This window comes from Carassius auratus, chromosome 37, assembly GCF_003368295.1.
Source record: "Carassius auratus strain Wakin chromosome 37, ASM336829v1, whole genome shotgun sequence".
Taxonomy (NCBI): domain Eukaryota; kingdom Metazoa; phylum Chordata; class Actinopteri; order Cypriniformes; family Cyprinidae; genus Carassius; species Carassius auratus.
In genome coordinates, this window is record NC_039279.1 from 1,335,875 (window position 1) to 1,356,691 (window position 20,817).

General features: G+C 34.6%; 1 protein-coding gene across 3 annotated transcripts in view; it reads right to left on the reverse strand.

Moving 5' to 3' along the window:
* The window catches only part of dock1 (dedicator of cytokinesis 1), a 202,814-nt gene extending 183,880 nt beyond the window's left edge, over window positions 1–18,934 (reverse strand). For all 3 annotated transcript variants that reach the window (XM_026222208.1, XM_026222207.1, XM_026222206.1), the window contains exon 1: window positions 18,691–18,934. In XM_026222208.1, coding sequence (XP_026077993.1) covers window positions 18,691–18,919 — 229 coding nt within the window. In that variant the 5' untranslated portion in view covers window positions 18,920–18,934. The remainder of the gene's footprint in view (window positions 1–18,690) is intronic.
* Between the last annotated feature and the right edge of the window lie 1,883 nt (window positions 18,935–20,817).

Genomic DNA, 20,817 nt, shown 5'->3' on the forward strand with positions numbered 1-20,817 from the left:
TTAAATTATTTGTATTTATTTATTTAATTTAATATTTGTATTTTATATAAAATAAATAAATCATATTTTTTATTAGAGATACACAATACTAGATTTTTGATTCAAAAAGCCAATATTTTGGCGGACAGACGGACGGACAGACAGATATTTCATTTTGTTTTAAAACAAGACCAAGTCTCTCCTGTGCAAAAAATTATTTAAAAAAAATTTCATCTTGGTTAGTTTTTAGCAAAAAAAAAAAAAAAAAAAAAAAAAAAAAAAAACTATTTGAATTCCGGATTTTTTTTTTTTTTTTTTTTTTTTTATACATAAAAAAAAATAAAACCTTACCATTTTATTTGTGGATTTAACATTACTACATGGTCTTAAACTAAATATCTGTATAAAAAAAATAATAAATAAATAAATAAATAAATAATAATTCTAAAAGCTCCTTGTGTTTAAGATTTCATAGTCCATTTAAAAATTAAAAATAAAAATTAAATATTAATGAATAAATCTGTTTGGCGTCTCCTACAGAGTGCGTTCACGATGCTGCTGATGTGTCCAATAACAAAAGATAACATGTCAGCAGCGTCGTACATCAACAGTCGCACTCAACTGACACGGAAGATAAGGCAATGCTGAATAAAGTCTTAATTTTTGTTATTTTTGGACCAAAATGTATTTTCGATGCTTCAAAATATTCTAACTGACCCTCTGATGTCACATGGACTACTTTGATGATGTTTTTCTTACCTTTCTGGACATGGACAGTATACCGTACACACAGCTTCAATGGAGGGACTGAGAGCTCTCGGACTAAATCTAAAATAGACTTGTGCCGGTATTCGGTAATACGATATATTGCGGTGATTAATATGCACGATATTGTTATCGTGGGCACTTCTAAATACCGTGAATAAATATACATTACAAATTATTCAGAATTTGGAATGCATTTTAAGAATAGTATTGCCATCGGCTGCTTAAAATGCACGACATCGCTGTAGTTAAACTCCAAAGATGCAAACGGTTTAGGGGAAGGAAGTGAAGATGAAACCATTGCAGACAGCCGTGAGGGTGAAAGTGCGTAGGTTACGTCGAAAGATGACATGTGGAGGGGTAAGTGATGTTTCAGGGACCATGTTGAGGTTAAGAGTGAGGAGGAAGTGATCAGACGTGTGCAGTGGAGTAACCAGAACATGATCAGTAGAGCAATGTCGAGTATAAATAAGGTCAAGTTGGTTGCCTGATTTGTGAGTAGCAGTAGTTGACACTCGGTTGAGATCAAAAGAGGCAAGCAGAGTGTGGAAATATAGAGCATATAGAGGTTTATCTAGGTGGATGTTGAAATTTCCACGCATAATTGGGGAAGTACCATCCTATACAGATATTAAGAGAATTGACTCAAGTGAATAAAATAAAAATTTACATTTTTTATTTTAATTTAAAATGTGAATTTAAAAAAAGAAAAGCTAAGAAATGTTTTTTATATATATATATATATATATATATATATATATATATATATATATATATATATATATATATATATATATAAAACAATTTGTTGGAAACTAGTGCTAGACAAACTGATGTAGAGACACATTGCACTCAAAGCATTAAAACTGTTTGTTATATTTAACTAACCAACCATAATGCAACATATCCTGAGGGAAACTTAATATAAGCTTGTGACTATATGATGAAAATCAGGCCATGATGATATTATTTATATGTCAATCAATATAAAACAACAATATTTTCCAAGTAAACTCAAAATAAATTGACTTTTTTCTTTTTTTTACTCAAAACTTTCATAAGAAGCTGAAGTCACAGAACACAAACAACGGTCAAAAGCATCAGCGGCAAACAAAGGCACTTGAGGCCAAACACTTCTTAAAAGCCCTTAAAAGACATTTTCAAGAGCCTCTTTAAAAGTCAAAGGGGCAAAAAAGAAAGCGTGGAACTGAAAATCCTGACCCAAACGCTCACAAACAGAATCTCTGATCGATATTTCACACATAATAAGACTGTTAACCCTCCTGGTCTTTTCAATGAATCTCAGTCATGAAATCTGGTCTGAACAGCAGTGTATTTGTGCGAGCGGCAGCTCTGTTTTGCACATGATGAGGTAAAGCACACATTCTGATGAGTCGCTCAAAGCCCTGAGTCATCAGCGATCGTTGTTCAGTGCACAACAAAGAGCTCAGTTCAGGCCTGCACACAATAAAACTACGTCACAATCTCATAATAGACCCACTCATTTTAAAGGTACAGTCTCCAAAATGATCATTCTGGAAGTTGCTCACCAGTAGTGACCACAACTATCAACCACCATCAGCAAAAGCCAGCATAAAAGCATCATGAAGCCTGTGTGCAGCAAAAAAAAACTGGCTGAATTTGCATGCTCTGCTGTAAATTTTGACTGGTTGATGAAAACCAAGCTGATTTAAATTTTACACATTTAAACAATTCGGAAAAGGTATCTAGAATTAGTTATAGAGCATATAAAATGCATATGATCATTTATTAATCATTTATCATTTTAACTTGACCCTTTCCTTTATTTAAAGGCTAAAATTAAAATAATCATTACATAAACAATAAGTAAAATAAATACGAGATCCGATCCATGTATGTAAAAAATCTTGTAATATAAAAAATTTAATTAACTGAAAGAGTATTGATAAAATCTAATCATAAATATATTTACTAAATAATTTATATTTATATAAAAAGTGTTTGTTTATTTACAAATAATTAGTAAAAATTTATTATTTCATAAATATTACACAAACAAAATTAATAAATTTAAAAATAAAGACAATCATTTGATAATAATTAAGTCAAGTAATAATAGTAAGAAAACAAAAGAAAAATTAATTTCATAAAAATAAATAAACATGATATAAATAAGCAAACAAATTGAACAGGTAAATGTTCAAATAAAGCTGATGTGGCAGTGTATCATATGTTAATCAGGATGAAGGTAGGAACAATAGCTCTGTTGGGCAGCTATAAGAGACGTCACAGGTCTGCTGCATCTACACACACACACACACACACACACAATATACCAATTCATGAAACACCACTGACAGGACGAGTCTCAAATCAAGCACACAAAACACACACTCACTCAACAAATCTCACTAAAACAGCAGTAATACAGCACATCCCTGTTTGCTCTGCAGCACAGAGAGGACTCATTAATCTCCGTCAGTCATGAAGACGCCAACACAGGCATGTCACTTTTGACATTTACTTGCATGGTGCTTTCTGACAGGCCCAAAGCTGGAGCATGTTTGATAGAGGATGCTATCAGGGGTCTCACGGGGGCCTCATTGTTTAGCCAGTGAAACATTAGTTCAAAATAACAGAAGCAGAGCTGATTATACGAAGTCTTCGACAGCATCCCAGTCTGACAGCTGGCATTTGCTCACCCTCATGTCTTTCCAAACCTAGGCTTTATTGCCTTTATTCTTCATCCTGCTCTTTATCCATACAAAGAAACTTAAAGAAGCTGCTGCTGAACATCAAACATGACCAAATAAAAGTACCATAACATTGATCCATGTAACTGTTCATGTACAGATTTATGAATTCAGTGCTGAAAGTCTCCAGGACATTTGCACTTTTACGTCTGACCTAATGGTGTGACATGGTTTTCACTTTAATTCTGCTCTGTCTGGTCTCTGAGGTGGCTGAACTGATCCAAACAAAGACCACAGACTCATCTCTGCTGACGGGATGGCAGAGAGATGATGTTCATATCTGCCCATCTGTCACAATGAATGGGGTAAGAACAGCCTTCTTAACTGTGTGTGTGTGTGTGTGTGTCCTGCAGGGTAATGACCCTTTATTTCACAGTCAATAGCACAGCATCAACCATCTGTCCAGAGGAGAGACTTAGATCAGACACCAGCAGGACAACTGAGGCCTTTAAAAACACAAATCAATACACACACACACACACACACACTTTCTGAAAAAAAGCTGAGTGTGATGAACAGATCAACATTAAAAGTCAGTCAACACCACAGGTTAATTGGTGGTTTTCTGAAATGATAGACCTCGTGGAGGTACATAACAGCTGTTATGACCGATTTAAAATAGAATATAAAATATTTTTTATAATTTATTATAAAAAACTATATTTCATATAGTTAAGGCAAGATTTATCTTGATGTTCTAAAATAACACAAACTAAAAGTAAATAAAAATATACAGACATTTAATGTTAATTTTGAAAATTGATACATTTTAAAGGCGAAAGTTGTATCTGTATAAAAAACAAATGAACAACTAATTTTATTAACCAACTTTAACATTAGTGAATGCTGTAAAATTATAAATTGTTCATGTTAGCTCGTGCATTAACAAACTAGAAGCTTCATTAATGTACACTAAAGCTAAAACAATGAACAACTCCGTTAGCTTAACTTCAACTTGCACAAATTTTAATAAAACTGATGCTAAAAAAATACCTAGATTATAGAACTAAATTGAAAATGGAGTGAAAACAGCAATGAGACCTTAATGAAAACTATTTGTATCACAACCAAATAACCTTAAAATCAATGCAAAATAGTCTACAACAAGATTAAGCCACGAAACAGCAGAAATAACACAATTTTCATTATGTTTTCATGTTTTGTTTGTGCTCTACAGACCGCTGTAATTTCCCCCCATGTGACTGAGAAAAAAATATATAATAAAAAGAGAAAGATGAATTACACATTTTATTGAATCACTACTACACATGTATTAAAAAGATTTTAAATGGGAGGGATTTTATATTTGAGCAATATTCCTGCACCCTAAACCCCCGAGCGTTTCCCCTCTGAGAAATCCAGTTATCACATCTTCTCAGACCAAAGCTCATAATATCACATACAGTAACTTGACTCCATAATCCCCAGATTATTTAAAATTCAAGTTGAAAATCTATTAAGAATAACTTAAACGTAGACTAATCTCCAGACCGGCATCATGCACCGACTTACCTCAGACTGAGAAATACAACTCTAAAGAGGTATTACATCACAAACACCATCCAGAAGCACGTTTAAAAATGCTAACACACACAAACATACACCTGAGACCTGGATTTAGGACATTCACACTGGTTTAGATTGAAACCTGTCAGCAGCTGGCACGTATTCTTAGGGACTTCTCACTCTTTCAAATAAAAATATACAAGTTTGAACTTCATACAATATACTGAAGAAGAACGAGGAAGGGAAAGATATGCACTAAAAAACTAATACAGAACATATTTCACTACTTAATATTTTACTTGTAAACAAATTTATCAAGATCAACTTCTTAAAAGCACACATTTTCAATGTTAAATCACTTTTAACTTGATGCAGTGCCTTAAAAACGAATCAACTAAGATATAAACCTCGATATAAATCACCACAAATGACTTCACCTGTTAACTGTCACCCGTCCACTCTGTGGGACGCCTACCTTTACTTCACTATATTACAATTAAATCTAATCTAATCTTGACAAACTATATATCGTTGGAAAGGTCTAAGACTACCAAATATATAGTTTACCAATGTTGCTTGCTAAAAATTATGTAGGAAAAGTAATCGATTAATTTATGACAAGAGTGCAACCTCAAAAATCTAAATTATAACTGGAGTTTTGACCTTTGTTTAAAAAAAAAAGACTTCTTTGTTGCCTTTTTCTCGATCACATTTTAGAAATCATAAGAAGTTATATATCGACTGAAAACTTTAAAATCTCAAAATTCATCCTTTAAAACCCATTTTAAAATCAGACATTGCATTACAATATCATGTTACAAAATATTTTCATTCATGAATTATAAAAATGTAAGTTTGGATCGTGCACTACAAAGTCAATGTTCAAAAATGTGAGTGACAGTTAAGGGGTTAAAGGAAAAGTTCACCCAAAAATGAATGTTTTTCTGATGAAACTGTAGTACTTGGTGATTCATAAAATATGACTGGCACTAATATACTAGGGGTGCTTCGATTTATCGGCTGATCAATCGCTTTGGGATAATTCATTGGCGGTCTCTAAAAAGGTCATCTCAAAAAAACGATCTCAAGCAGATGACGTGACCTCAAGTGAGGTTTGGCATGACGCGCAGCAGCAACGTCTCAGTATCCGTCTGGCACAGGTGAAGTAATTATAAAGCTATATTTCTTCATTAAATAACTTCTAAAGTAATATGAAAACCTTGTGTGGGAAGTAAGTTCACAAACAGTGCAAGTGAATCACCGCACGCTCTCTCTTTCTCTTTCTCTTTCTCCCTCGCAAGTCTTCACAGTCAACACAGGTGTCTTTTTGGTTAGGTTTAAAGGAAAAGAGCACTTTTAGATAAACAAGGCAATAAGATGGCACTTGTGGAGGATGAAAAATAAAGTTATGTATGAAAGTCAGGATTGCTTGTAATAAATATAAAAAAGGAAAGGAAGAAGAGCTGACTATTTCGGTCAATGGTAAGTTTGTGATAACGTAAGAAAAATTAGTTTAAATGTTTTGCCACTTGCTTGAGCAAATTAATATATAAATCTAGAAGTAAATGCAAAAGTATTGAATAATGTATTGCTTATATTTATTGTGTTTAAACATGTCTGCTAAAGATTGTATTACTGTACTGTGTAAAAAAAAAAAAAAACCTGCAATGCTGGAAAAGCATTTTCAGTACCCATGTTTGAATTTGAAATCAAAATAAAGGATAAATGTTGTGTTTGTGCCTTTGTAGTAAACAGCCACGGATCAGTAGTGGACTCTTCTGTGAAAGCACAGTCCGTGCTGCTTCCCCTCTAACAAAAAAGATAATTCAGGCCCTGAATAAATTTCTAAAAATCCTTTAAAAAGATCGGTATCGGCAGATACTACATTCTGTGATCGGGGATCTGCCTCAAAAATCATGCTCGCAGCATCCCTATAATATACTGTATATATATACATATATATACATACATGTGTGTTGTAGGTACCAACTGAAATGTAATAAATGTCCTGCTAGCATTTTGTGAAACAATCGGTCTGAACATTATTTACAACATTATTACCTGTAATTCAGAGTCTCAGACAAACAGTGTGGAGTGATGTATTTCTGTACTGCTTCTATAAAAATAGACTTTAAAATAGAGCATATAGTGCATTTGAGAAGTTTATCTTCAGATGAATGAGTGTGTTCATTTAAACGGTTGTGGAAATGTCCTTCAAGGACGTATGACACCACAGAATATTTCCTGCCAAACACAATACTAACATCAATGCAGAGGAAGCTTTCAGAATGTAGTTTGCCAAGTTACACATAATCTGATCCTGAAGTACATGAACTACAGTTAACTTAAGCAACTGAAAATAGTTAGTTAACCAACAAAAAACTACTATAATTTTTTTTAAAGAACTGCCAAACTACGCGAAAATATTCTATGAATAATTGGCTTTAACAGGCTCCATATCAACCCTGCTCAGAGAAGTTGTCCTATGCTCAAAAAACAACAAAGACAAAATGACAAAGTGATGCTGAACTAATCAGACAGTAAAGGGAGACGTACAGATTCATAAGAGCAACACATTCAACAGGAGATGAGCTTTTAACACCTCTTTTATTACCCTTTGGATTCCAGGAGTTCAAACATGGACTGGGAACCTAGAACCGTTTTTAAGATAAATCGGCAAAATTAATAAAAAATAAATAAAAATAAATAAAATAAATAATACAATTTAAATATATGATCAGCTAGCTTAAAAAGTTATTTATTTTTTAATCATGGTTTGATTTAAAGATTAATTACAAAATTAAATGTAATAAATGACATATTATATACCATATACTATGTGCAATGTCACACAACCAAGACAAAAAAAGCTAATTTTATCATGATTTAATTGAAAAGAATTTCCTAAAAAAAAAAAGTTAACTATTCAATACGATATATGTACAATGCCACATTGCCATGATAAATAAATTAAAATGTAATTAAAAATGTAATTCACTTTTCTGACTGCTTCACTTGTGTACTTACTGCTTTACTAAAGTTTATGTTGCTGTATAAACTTCACAATAATGCATACCACAAATACAAAATTTAATACTCAGCAGGTTTCAATCAAAATTAAATTCTATTTATTCAGTAATATATAGATTAATTACTAAATTAAATGTTACATTTAGTATCTTTACAGCACACAACTTTAGTGTACAGCATTCACAAATTACAGTGCCGGAAATTACGCTGCATCCAATCTGGTTGGCACATCTTATAAACTTTGATTGGTGTGAAATATTTCAAAGTTAAAGCAGTCAAGCCACAAAATTGTGTCATCATGATTGATCCTTGCTGTCACTGTACTTGAGCACTCACACTCATCTCCCGCCCCGTCGTTCTGACACTTCTCACCCGAAAGGGTCCAAACACAGACCAGACTGTGGTTGAGGTTAATCAGGAGCACACTGGAGATAATGAGAGATTATACGCTTGTGTGTGAGAGTACAAACAGAACTATTGTCTTCAGTCAAGCTGCACTTCTCACTGGCGGCTTTACTGAAGCCAAAGGAAGTGGCATTTCCTTATCTGGGGAGCCAGCATGTTGGGGACAGCAATCCTGTCCACCGCTGCAGAAGCCACCAGAATATCCGCGTAAACAACAATGTCTACAGCCGGAGAAAGAGTGATAACAACAGAGAGGTAAGTATTAGTTTGGGAGGACTCAAGTCAGCCAGTCATTTTCAGCTTTCATGCTCTTCAGAACAGTACTGTTCATTTTCATTAGTGACCGACCGATATATCGGCCGATATTTTACATTTTTCAAATATCGGCCGATAAGTTTTTCTGCTTGGTCGATGTGTTCGAGGCCGGACTTAAATATTAATAATATATATATATATATATATTTTTTTATATATATCGGCTTCATATCGTCTATCAGCCCCCTGCTTTTAAAGATATCGGCATCAGCATCAGCCATCAAAAAAACACATCAGTCGAGCACTAATTTTCAGTGGAGTCTGCATACAGGTTTTTTTCATATACATCCAAAAGTAATGGATTATTGAAGAAGTAGTGTAGGGTGGGACTTGGTTCTATGCATCAGTTGTTGATTAGATGTTGAGATGTGGGTGTGGGAATCAAAAATGGAGGCAGATGTATGGTTATTCAAGTGACAAACATAATTTAAATTTGAAAAGAGATGAATGTGAGCTTGCAGTGGGTGGGGTTTAAGTGGAGTAAATGATTAGAGACATCACCAGAAGGTCCAGTTATGACATTGATTAAAATTTACAGTAAGTTAAAAAAAAGATTTGCACGTATTAATGAATTGTTCACAATAAGATCTAGAGCATTTACTTAGAATAGATAGGATAAACTTAAATTTCAAGTCAATTTTCATGTTTATCATATTTTCTTTGATTTCATTATACATTGAAATATTGTAATAGTGAAACTTATTTTGTTGTTGTTATTATTAACATAGCAACACCCTAGCAAAGCCCTAAAACTACCCAGAACACCTTAAGCAGGGCAATGGGCGAGCAAATATCCACAAAACCCAAGTAACCACAAAAACAAAGTGAAAACAAAGTGACTGCACCCTATAAAGTTTTGGACCGGCTACAGCTGTTCAGAAAATCTACTTCTTGGACTAATTTCTTGTTTCTCTGAGCTGGATTGATTTAGGCTTGTCAATATGAAAAAAAGCACATGCCGACTCTACAGTGGCACACAAAAATAAATCTTTCATAAAGCAAGAAAAATCTTTCAGCTGTTATTTAGCGAAAGTCTCAAAGGACTGACAAACAGTAAGAAGCGGAAGAGAAGTCTTTCATCCTCCTCTCCAAATTCAAGGAATCCCTCTCATCTATGTGTTATGGCATATTAATGCTGCTGTGTTTACAACACAACACTTCAGCTTTAATAAAAAGGGATTAGAGTGACAACATGACAGAAATTAAGGACAGGAGAACAGCGCTGGCGTCTCCCTGCAGCTCGGCACATTTCATATGCACACAATGAGCAGAGTCAAACTCCAAACACTTGTTTGATTGTGACGGCAAATATGAGGTAACAGATATGACATTTGCATGCTTCTGTCTTCAAGATTGTTATGTGAAGACAATCAGCATGAAGAATAAATCTACAAATGTGAGAATGTCACCAATCAAATGATGTGTTATTATCCCAGATGACATATCTGAAGTTATGACAGAAAGAATAAAAGAGAAAGAACAAAACAAGGAATAAAAAGAAAAACAAGCACAAAAATTTTACATTTTGGAAAAGACACATTGCTTGTTACAAAGCAGTTGCTTTGCAAGGTTTTTAAAAAGAAGTTCATCCAAAAATTACAATTTTATGAAAAATTTACCCCCAGGCCATCCATAATGTAAATGAGTTTGTTTCGTCATCTGAACAGATTTGGAAAAATGTAGAATCGCACTACTTGCTCACAAATGGCTCCTCTGCAGTGAATGGGTGCCATCAGTATGAGAGTCCAAACAGCTGATAAAAACATCAAAATAATCCACACCAATCCAGATCATCAGTTAACAGCTTGTGAATCTTTTTAAGAAACAAATCAATCATTAAGACATTTTAAACTTCAAAATGTAGTTTTGGGCAAAAATACAAGTTTATTATCCATACTACCATAACCCACAATCCAGTGAAAAAGTCCAACACCTGTTGTCTCTCACATCAAAATTCACCCACATATTTGTTTAACTGTGCTTAATCTGTGCAGATTTCTCTCCTAGTTCAGAAAAGACAGTTTTTTTTACTGGAGCAAGCAATATTATGAATAGACGACTTGTATTTTAACCAGAAGCAATGGTTAGTTAAAAATGTCTTAATGATGGATTTGTTTCTTACAAATACAAAGCAATTTGATGGACTGGAGTGATGTGGATTACTAAAGACCGTTGCGATAACTGCAATAACGCGCTGTTGACAAGCAAACCGAAGAGGAATGCAAGAACCGCTGCAACCGTGATTTTTTCATGTTTTCTTTTTTCATAGTCTTATGCCCTTCTCGTTTTACACTTAGTGCATGTGTACTGAATAAGTTCACTATACTGCGGCACTAGGACCCACACAGACCTCAGGGTGAGCGCCCCCTGCAGGCCTCACTCTTCCAGCAGCAATCTAGTTTTCCCAGGAGGTCTCCCACCTCGATACTGGCCAGGCTCAACCCTGCTTCGCTTCAGTGGGCAACCGGTCACGGTCTGCAGGGTGATATGGCTGCTGGTTACATCTCTCTTTAAATGAATCAGCGTTTTTGACCCTGTAGTTGAATTAATTAAAGACCGACTGACAGCAGTCTAGTACACACTGGTGGTTTCTGAATATAACCTCGTTATATACACTAACACGCACGTGTGTGTGTGTGTGTATATGTATATATATATATATATATATATATATATATATATATATATATATATATATATATATATATATAGGGATAAAACCACATACTGCGCTATTGAGAGACTCAAAATTATCTCAAGGGAAATTCCTTCATTGTGACAGCGCTATAATTACTTGTGGATTATTGTGATGAAAAGAAAAAAAAACGCTGTCCCTTTAAGTGCATGTTGCTGTTGAGATGGCCTGTGGGTGACTGAGGAGTCTCGTCTTTTGGTGCGCCATGCAAATATTCCAAAAATGTCTGTGAAATGGCAGAATATTTACAGGAGTCAGGAAGTTCAGCTGAGCTTCTCGCCTGACAGCAAAAAAGCTCCAGATCAGAGACGACCTTTCAAAAGACAAATCACAAACACAAAAACACTGAAAAACTGAATTTCAGCATGTGCCAAACTCCTTATGGAAGTGCAGAGCTGGCACCTTTTCCAAGGTGCCTTCCAGGATGCAATTCCAAACGGCTGGTTTTCATTAAATCCATCCACAAATGTTTATTTCCACGCCTTCAGAAAGGCATATAATCATCCAAATTAACACACAAGCATTAATTTGTTGGCAAGCACATCATAAAGTAATGGTTCACATACAAATGTTGCCAGGCACAACCCAAACTTGAGAAAACAGGTTACAGCTTAACTGGTTTTAAATTAGGAATCAGGCATCAGGTTATTAAAATGACTAACCACAACAAGAGAAGGAAACAGAACCCCAGAAATGATTCATACAGCAAACATAATGCATGGAAATAATGAGTATTCATTATATAGATTCACTTAAATTGTACACAATGTTTGATTAAATAGTAACTGTGCTGAGCAAAATAAATAAATGACAAGACCGAATGCAGAATCCAAAAAATCTGAAAAATACTATGATTATTATAATGATGAATATGCATGCATGCATGCATATCTGAGAAATTCCATATTAGAAATAGTAATTTTAAAGAACGATAGTAACTTTATTGTTAGAGTTGTTCCGATTCCGATACTAGTATCGGAAATATCTCCGATACCACAACAAATTCTGGCATCGGCATCGGCGAGTACATGAACCCATATACCGATCCGATACCATTTTCTTAAAAAAGACCTAGTTATGACCGCAAGCTTTGCCTAACCGCTGCACGGTTCTTCTTCGCTGCTCAAAATGCATTGAAAACACAGGAAGTTGTGCTGTTGCCACAAGCAACCCCTGTTTAGAGCAGCGAAGAAGAAATGAAAACGCGTTAGCAGCCCTTATCTATATATGACTGGATCACTCATCACATTCTAAACTGCCAAAAGACAGTGAAGCCGCTACTATATTATAGATCAGTGGTTAGCAGTATGTCTCTGTAGTACCGGTAGTTACAGACTCTCGAGTATATTCAGTACCGGCAACTGCGTTCAGTCGCTTCCGTGTAAGTCAAAACGCAGGGCTCCAGACAGTAGCCGAATATATACTAGTGTCTGTGAATATCAAACTGCAAAATACTATTTAAATATTACTCCCGCAAAATCTACATCTCTGTGGGTGACTGGCACAGATGCGCGAGAGCTCGCTGTTTTGTAGTCTCTGCTGTGTGTCATGAGGACACGAACGCATAAACCGTCACTTCATGAGAATTTACCGTTTCATTTGAGAATACTGTCATATCATAAACACAGACACTCAAAGATCTTCATGGCAGCCCATTAAAATAAATGTTTGGTTTACATGAGTAAATTGACAATATATAAAGCTACTGTTGTAGCCTACAGTAATAATAATACATCTCTATAATAATAATAATTATGCCTAGATGGTTGCTTGTTTTTTACTTGTTTTTTACTTGTTAGAGATTATCTGATTAATAGATCTTTTTTTATATTCCTAGACTTATTTGTTGCAGTTTTTTTATACAGTTATATTGTAAAACTTAAATACCTTTTTTAGTTTGCGGTGTTAGATTTTTGGCTGCATTTGAAGTTCTTTTTTGCATAAGAAAATAAATAATACTGTCAAATTCATGTTAGATAATAAAAATACTGTAATAAATACAGTAGTTCACCATGTATTTGTTCATGTTTTATTGAGGGATCTGTCTGAAGCACACCATAAAAAAATTCTAGCAATTTACACAGGGCTAGTAGTATATACAGCTGTATATACAGATATACACCCAGGTATCGGATCAGTACTCGGTATCGGCCGATACCCTGAGCCCAGGTATCGGAATCGGTATCGGGAAGAGAAAAAGGGTATCGGAACATCTCTATTTATTGTTCATCCAACAACACAATGCCTTCGTCTCTCTCAGCCAGAAATCTTTGTGCAGAGCTCTCAAAGCAAACTTCACTGCTGTTCTGCTCAAGGCCTGAATGAACGGAACAAACTACACACACAAAGCCTATTAAAGTTGCTTTGGAAACTTTTATGGGACGGCAATGCGTAAGCAGCGCACCTCTTTCAGAGAACACTTCCTCAAATACCACAAGACTTACTCATGCAGAGACACAGAGGTGCGCGGAAGATCCAAAAAAAGAGGACATGAAAATGAACATATTGCTGTCAAAACCGTAAACTGAAAGATGTGACTGGTTTGTTTTAAGAATGATGAATGCAGAATTATGCTGAGAAGACATGGGTGAACGTTAGCAGCTAATGTGTTTTTATTTATACAGTACACATTCTAGTAGAAGTTATTTGACTGCAGCATCAATGAAATGACCTTGAAAACCACAGAGCTGTTCACAGAGTTATGACTGATTTTCGGGGTCATCCTGATGAAATCTTTGATCCAGACATTCCAGACAGACCCAAACCCCCTTCTCACCTGACTCTCAGGCCCTGTTTCAACATTCAAATATTTCAGGTGATCTGCTCAGAAGAAGCTGGTCGAAACGATTCACTGTTTATACATTATTATCAACCATCTTAAATGTATCTCCTTTGAGTGCTTGAGATCAGATTTTTAGTGGAGAGACTATGATTTTGGGACTACATGCATCATTCATAACAAAATAAAGTGTGAGAACTATTTTTACTATTTACTATATTACTAATTTCAAGTAACGCATTTAATTAAACATGATCTTATAAAACATACTCCAATAATCTTTTATAATTTTTTATTTTTATTGTAATATAGGCAATCTAATTTTATTTTTATTTAGGGGTGCTCCGATCACGATCGGCCGATCGTTAATGCGCATCTCGTCAGTAAAGCCGGTTTTCTAATCAGCGGTTAATTCCATCAGGTGCGTGATTTCACATAGAGCAGCTGTTACTACACAGAGCCGTTGTTAACTGAGAAGATGCGTCAAAAACGCTGAAAATTAACGTGATTTGCGCATCTTCTCTATTAACAACGGCTCTGTGTATTAACAGCTACTCTATGTGAAATCACGCACCTGATGGAATTAACCGCTGATTAGAAAACCGGCTTTACTGAGGAGATACGCATAACGATCGGCCGATTGTGATCGGAGCACCCCTATTTTTATTGTACCCCCAGGCAATCTACCTCATGAACAGTTAAATGTCCCCACTTATGCTTATGCAAACAAAAGTGCAACATCCTTATATTTATTTGTAACCCCTCCATCCTAGTACATCCCTGCATCTTTTTCAATCCTATCCCATTATCATTTATAGCACAATTGTTTATACACTTATTTGGCTACATTTTTTTTTTTTTTGTCTGTGTGTTGGTGTCTCTGTGTACTGGAAGCTTATGTCACTAAAACAAATTCCTTGTATGTGCAAACATACTTGGCAATAAAGCTCTTTCTATATATATATATATATATATCAGTGTATATTAATCACTGAATAATTCAATTTACAAACAAGCAGCAATATATCTAAATTGAATTTATATATTATAAAAATTTATTTTCACTTACCGAAGTAGTTTAGTAATTTTTTTTTAGTTATTTTTATTTTAAAGTTTCTTTTTGAAATTTGAAAAATGTATAAGTACATTTATTCCTAGCTATTTTAGTTCTTCAAGTAAAAATTAAACAAAATAAAAATATTGATACTGAAATATGTATGTATGTATGTATATATATATATATATATATATATATATATATATATATATATATATATATATATAAAAACTCATATTTATATTTTTATATATATTTTAAAATATAATCATATTTTTATATAGTTACCAATCTCAAAGTCTAATATTCCTGGCTGTTATGATTATGTCATTCTGTATATATGTGAGCGCTGAAATGTCTGATTTCACATAGAACTTGCGGTTTTCTCCCAATAAGTTAATATGTAGCCTATTATGATAAAGAAGTGAATAAGAATCTGAAAAGAAAGAAGCTTCAAATAAATATTTTAAAGTGCTTGAATAAATCCAACCACCCCAATAGCTTTATGTTTCACTTTCCATAATCCATGACCGAAAGAGGAGCCTCTTGGCGGCAGAGATTTAAAACTTTACCAAGACTCAAACTGACACAGGCAGAGACTGGATTTTTTTCAGACAGGTAGGTACAAGTGATTTCAAAACATTTCAGCCGGTTTATATATATTGTGGATATATTATTTACCTGATATAAGATGCATTTGGTTTTGAGTCAAGTGCTTTATTGTAGTATTATGGTGATATCTCTTCAGCGCACAACATGAGCAGGTCAAACTTCAATGCAGAATATTAATAAGAACCATGACTGGGACTGTTATATACATACTATTATAATGAGAAGACCATTGTATAAATGCTGTGAATTTTTAGTTTATAGCTGCAGTGTTTCTGAACATTGTTTTATGAAGAATGCATCCACAAAAGGAGTTTGCATTCAGAGGCCCGCAGATATGTTCATTTGCAAATAGCCTTTAAGTCTTAATACTAACATTATGTTGTATAAATAAAGCACATTCTACATGAAATTATGAGTTAAGGCTAATCCCATTGATTAAAAACGTGCTACCAAATGCTAACTCTACCGGTCATCTTCAGCGTGCGCACCTCAAAACAGAAATGCAGAAAATTAATAACTACGGTCATATAGCCTAACTTTATAATGAGAGCACTACTGTAAAAATTGTGAATTGTTAGGGTTTCACTGACTTTTAATCAAAGCATAAAAACATTAATTACCCGGTTGTATCTGCTAGGCATTTGTTACACATTTTACCATTTTTATTAACACATTTGTTTACACGCATATACACACATGGAACTATACAAAATCTGCCCAATCTGAACGTACATGTGTATTAAAGAACAAGGTACAATGATAAGACTATGTATTCAAGAATGCAGTTATACATATATATCAATGGTATATTTAATCTGAAAATATCAGAAAAGTATGCCCCTTTCAACAGCTAGACTATCAAGGAAGCAGCACACACAAATGTTTTTGAACATGTTCCTCTTTTACCTGCCGTAGTCAGAAAAGGCTTCACCTCAGTCTAGTGCACTTGAGAATTTAAATTACACCAATACAGAGACAAAACTATTTCAATATTACAGAGTAAAAATGAACCGCCCTCGGGGTAAAAATACACACACACACACAACACAGAGCAGACATTTTTACACACACCGCCTCGCGCTCCTTTTAGCTCAGAGTGGAAGTACTGAGCAACACAAACAGGTAGAGAGCAACCTTTCACTCACAAACTCAATGAGTTAACCACAATATTTCAAAAGAGCCGAGCAACTCTTTTCTCCTCCTGCAAGCAGAACACACATTATCCAACATGAATGATGGAGATATTTTGAGTCTCCATCAAGGAGGGCAGATAAAACCAGAATTATGGAATAGACTGAGTTTGCTGCCAACAGAAGATTCTACTGATCCAACGTTTAATGCAACCCATAAAGTTATTGACCAGTTGAGATGGAATTAAGATTCTTTTATATCCTTCAATCATTTAAAACCAGATCTTCTCAGGGACTTTCTAAGTGAACTTTAGATATATTAACTACTACTATGGGCGTTCATTGAAACAGTTCAGTTAGAAAACACCAACAGCATCTGCCTGTGAAAGTTTCTGCCAGGAAATACAATAAAGTAACTACAACAACAATAATATAAAAATTGGGACTTTTTCTTCATATTTCTTTTTTATATTAATTTTATTTCAATGTTTTTTTTTCAGAATTCTAACTTTATATAGCGTGATTTTGTCCCATTGATAATGAAAACAAGCTTCCACATCATCCAGTGCAATACTTCTCTCCAAATCATGCCATGTCAATCACAGCTGGAGGAATGACGCAACACAACCAATAGCATGAAAACAATCCAGTCTATCACTACACACCAGAAGGAAGAAACGCCAGGAAAAGAGTTCAACTTTCATTTACAGCTGATGTTTTTGGATTAACAAGTAGTTCTAAACATATTTGGACACATTATAGAAAGTAGTTTTTTTATTATTATTTATAGCAAGTCAAGTGCAAGGAGAGGAATGAAACTTGCTCAGATATGTAGGTAAGCAGCGCCTGAAATCATGACACAAACTTGCTAGCCAATGAAGCAAACCAATCAGACTGAAGTATTTCAGAGAGTTGAATGCGATAGGAGCACAACATACAGTACGTACGATTTTACAAAATATTTACGCAAAATTCGCTAAAGTCTTAAAAATAACAGATAGGATCAAACACACGCATATATAGTAGTCCAATAAAACGAGTTTATTTACATCAGGCTTCCCACGCCTTTCAACCAATAACTTTGCATGCGTTTTCCAGTCATTAGGGTTTGACGCGGATTTAATAAAGCACTTCAGTTCACTGCGTGTCCTATTTTAGGCCATGGATATTTACTACAGAAACTGTGTGAATTAAAATCACGGTTTTTAAATATCCTAACAGTTCCAGATTTCCATGACAGTGGGATCCCCGAGACATACATACACAAAACAATCGGGCGACTGAAAGCAGCAGGGGCTGGTAGAATGAAGCCCGTTCAGAATCTTCCGCGCGGAACACATCGAGAACGAATCTTTAGAACGTATCGGCGCGAAAAGTTGTTACAAAGTATCAGCGCGCGATTAATAAGGAGCAACAATGTATCCATCAGCTCCATTCAGGCCGCAGTGCAGGAAACACTGGAACTAGGCGCGTCTGTGTGTAAATCACACACACACACACACATATATATTTCAAACACACAACTACAAACTGAATACACACGGACCCACAATCATAAAAACACATCAGCACACACCTCCTTAAATAAGCCAAGCCAGCCGGGAAACATAGAAACTGGAATCACAATTTCTCCCAAAACTTTTGTAATGGGACATTAAGAAGTTTGGTTGTTCTGTACTCACCGACTCCATACTTCTCCTTCTTCGTGGGCACCCAGCGCGACATCCTCACTGATGAAGGAGTTGTGATACGCCCTTGAGTGTTGCTGTCGATATTCCAAAGAGATATCCAGAGTTTTTCCACACACTTTTTCTTTTCTCTGTAGGAGTGGAGAGAGTCATCTAGCCGCCATTTTCCACCATCACTGAACTCATGAACCGCGAGGGGGAGATATGAGAAACTTTCTGTCATGTGGGACACCAGCGTCACCGGACGACCGGCCAGTCCCTCACAAATATACCATGAGAACTACAATTTACCAATGTGCCAAAATACCAGAGTGAAGTAAAAGCACTGACAGTATTATTGAATGTGTCGAGATAATTATTATATGAACTTGACATGTCTTTATAATTTATTGTTGTTACTTTTCTTAGTTAGTTAGTTAGTTAGTTAGTAAATATGAATCATTATGGTCTGGTTTCACAGACAGGGTTTAGGTTAAAGGGTTAATTCACCAAAAAAAGAAAAGAAAGAAAGAAAATTAGCCCATAAATTACTCCCTCTCAAGTTATCCTATGTGTATAGTGTATATGACTGTCTTCAGCGTGTTTTGTAGTGCAACAATCCAAAAGAAGTTAAATAACAAATGCCCATTCTTAATAAATAAAAAGTGTCTCACTCAATATTGTCATATTGAATTAAAAATACAATGTACAGTATACAGTTCAAAATAATAACTCAGTTATTCAGTTTTGCATGATCCTTCATAAATTATTTTAATATGCTGATTCGCTGATCAAGAAACAATGATTTTTATCAATGTTGAATTCAGTTGTGCAGCTTCAAATTCATTATATCAACAATGATACATTATAATTTCATTCATATCACATGATGTGTGTGTGTGTGTGTTTGTGTGTGTGCGTGTGTGTGTGTGTGTGTGTGTGTGTGTGTGTGTGCACGCATGCTTGCATATTTAAATAATATCTGAATCTGAACAGAGATCCTAAAGCCACTTTATGGTGGCTTTTTGTGATGGAGAAGTCCAGATCTTTTGCAGTTAAAACCGAGCATGATGAAACTGCTTGTAATGTCGTTTTCATATGGTCAGTGTCTTATAATGTTTATATATATATATATATATATATATATATATATATATATATATATATATATATATATATATATATATATATATATATATATATATATATATATATATATATATATATATATATATATATATATATACCTGGGGTCTAAATGGACTGACTAATCTGTTTTTCCACTGCTGGTTCTGTTCCATTTTTCAAGTAAAAAAGATTTTTAATCAAAATATGGAAAACAAAATTAACAACACACCATAATACATTATGAATCCTCTAATGCTCATAACGAGACAATTTTCACTGTCATAAATAGCTGCAGACTGTGGCGACTGCTGAAAATTTGATTATGGGGACCAATTAGAAAAGATTGCTCTGGGATACTGTCTTGTAGCCACCAACTTCACTTAATTCCTGCTTTTCCAGCTAAATTATTATTCCGCTTGAGGTTAATTGTTGTTTCTGTGAAAGTATGTTGCTTTGCACACAAACCATCCCCAGATGCTTGCAATTTAAAGCTGCTCTGTGGAACAAAGACATTTCTATACAAAACCAGGAATGAGCCTTTTAGATGTCAACTATGCATTCAAAGTTTTCACTTCGTTGTTCATTTGTTGCTGTGTTTTGTAGCCTGCAGTTAATGTTTTAAGAATTTGACTAAAACAACATTAAAAGAAGCTCTTGCATCCTGTGTGTTCATCTGAAGCTTCGGTTTAAATGTTACAGAAATGAGCTTTCATTGTTAGCACACAGATACAGTATATGCCTTTATGAGGTAAGTGTAAGCACTTTCTGGCCCCGCAGCAGGGTAAAAGAGGATGTTTACTATTAATCAGTGTGTATATCAGAGGTCTGTTAGTTTAGTGTGGACTCTGTCACATTAAACACCTGAAGAATAGAGCTCAAACACTTCATCATCATTACCCAGTGAAATGCCCATCTGAAAGAGATTTTTTTTTTCTTTGGCTTTTTATTGGTGTTTGCTAACCCAAGTACATTTATTACTATTGTTAAGCAGATTTATTTTTGTATAGTTTTTTA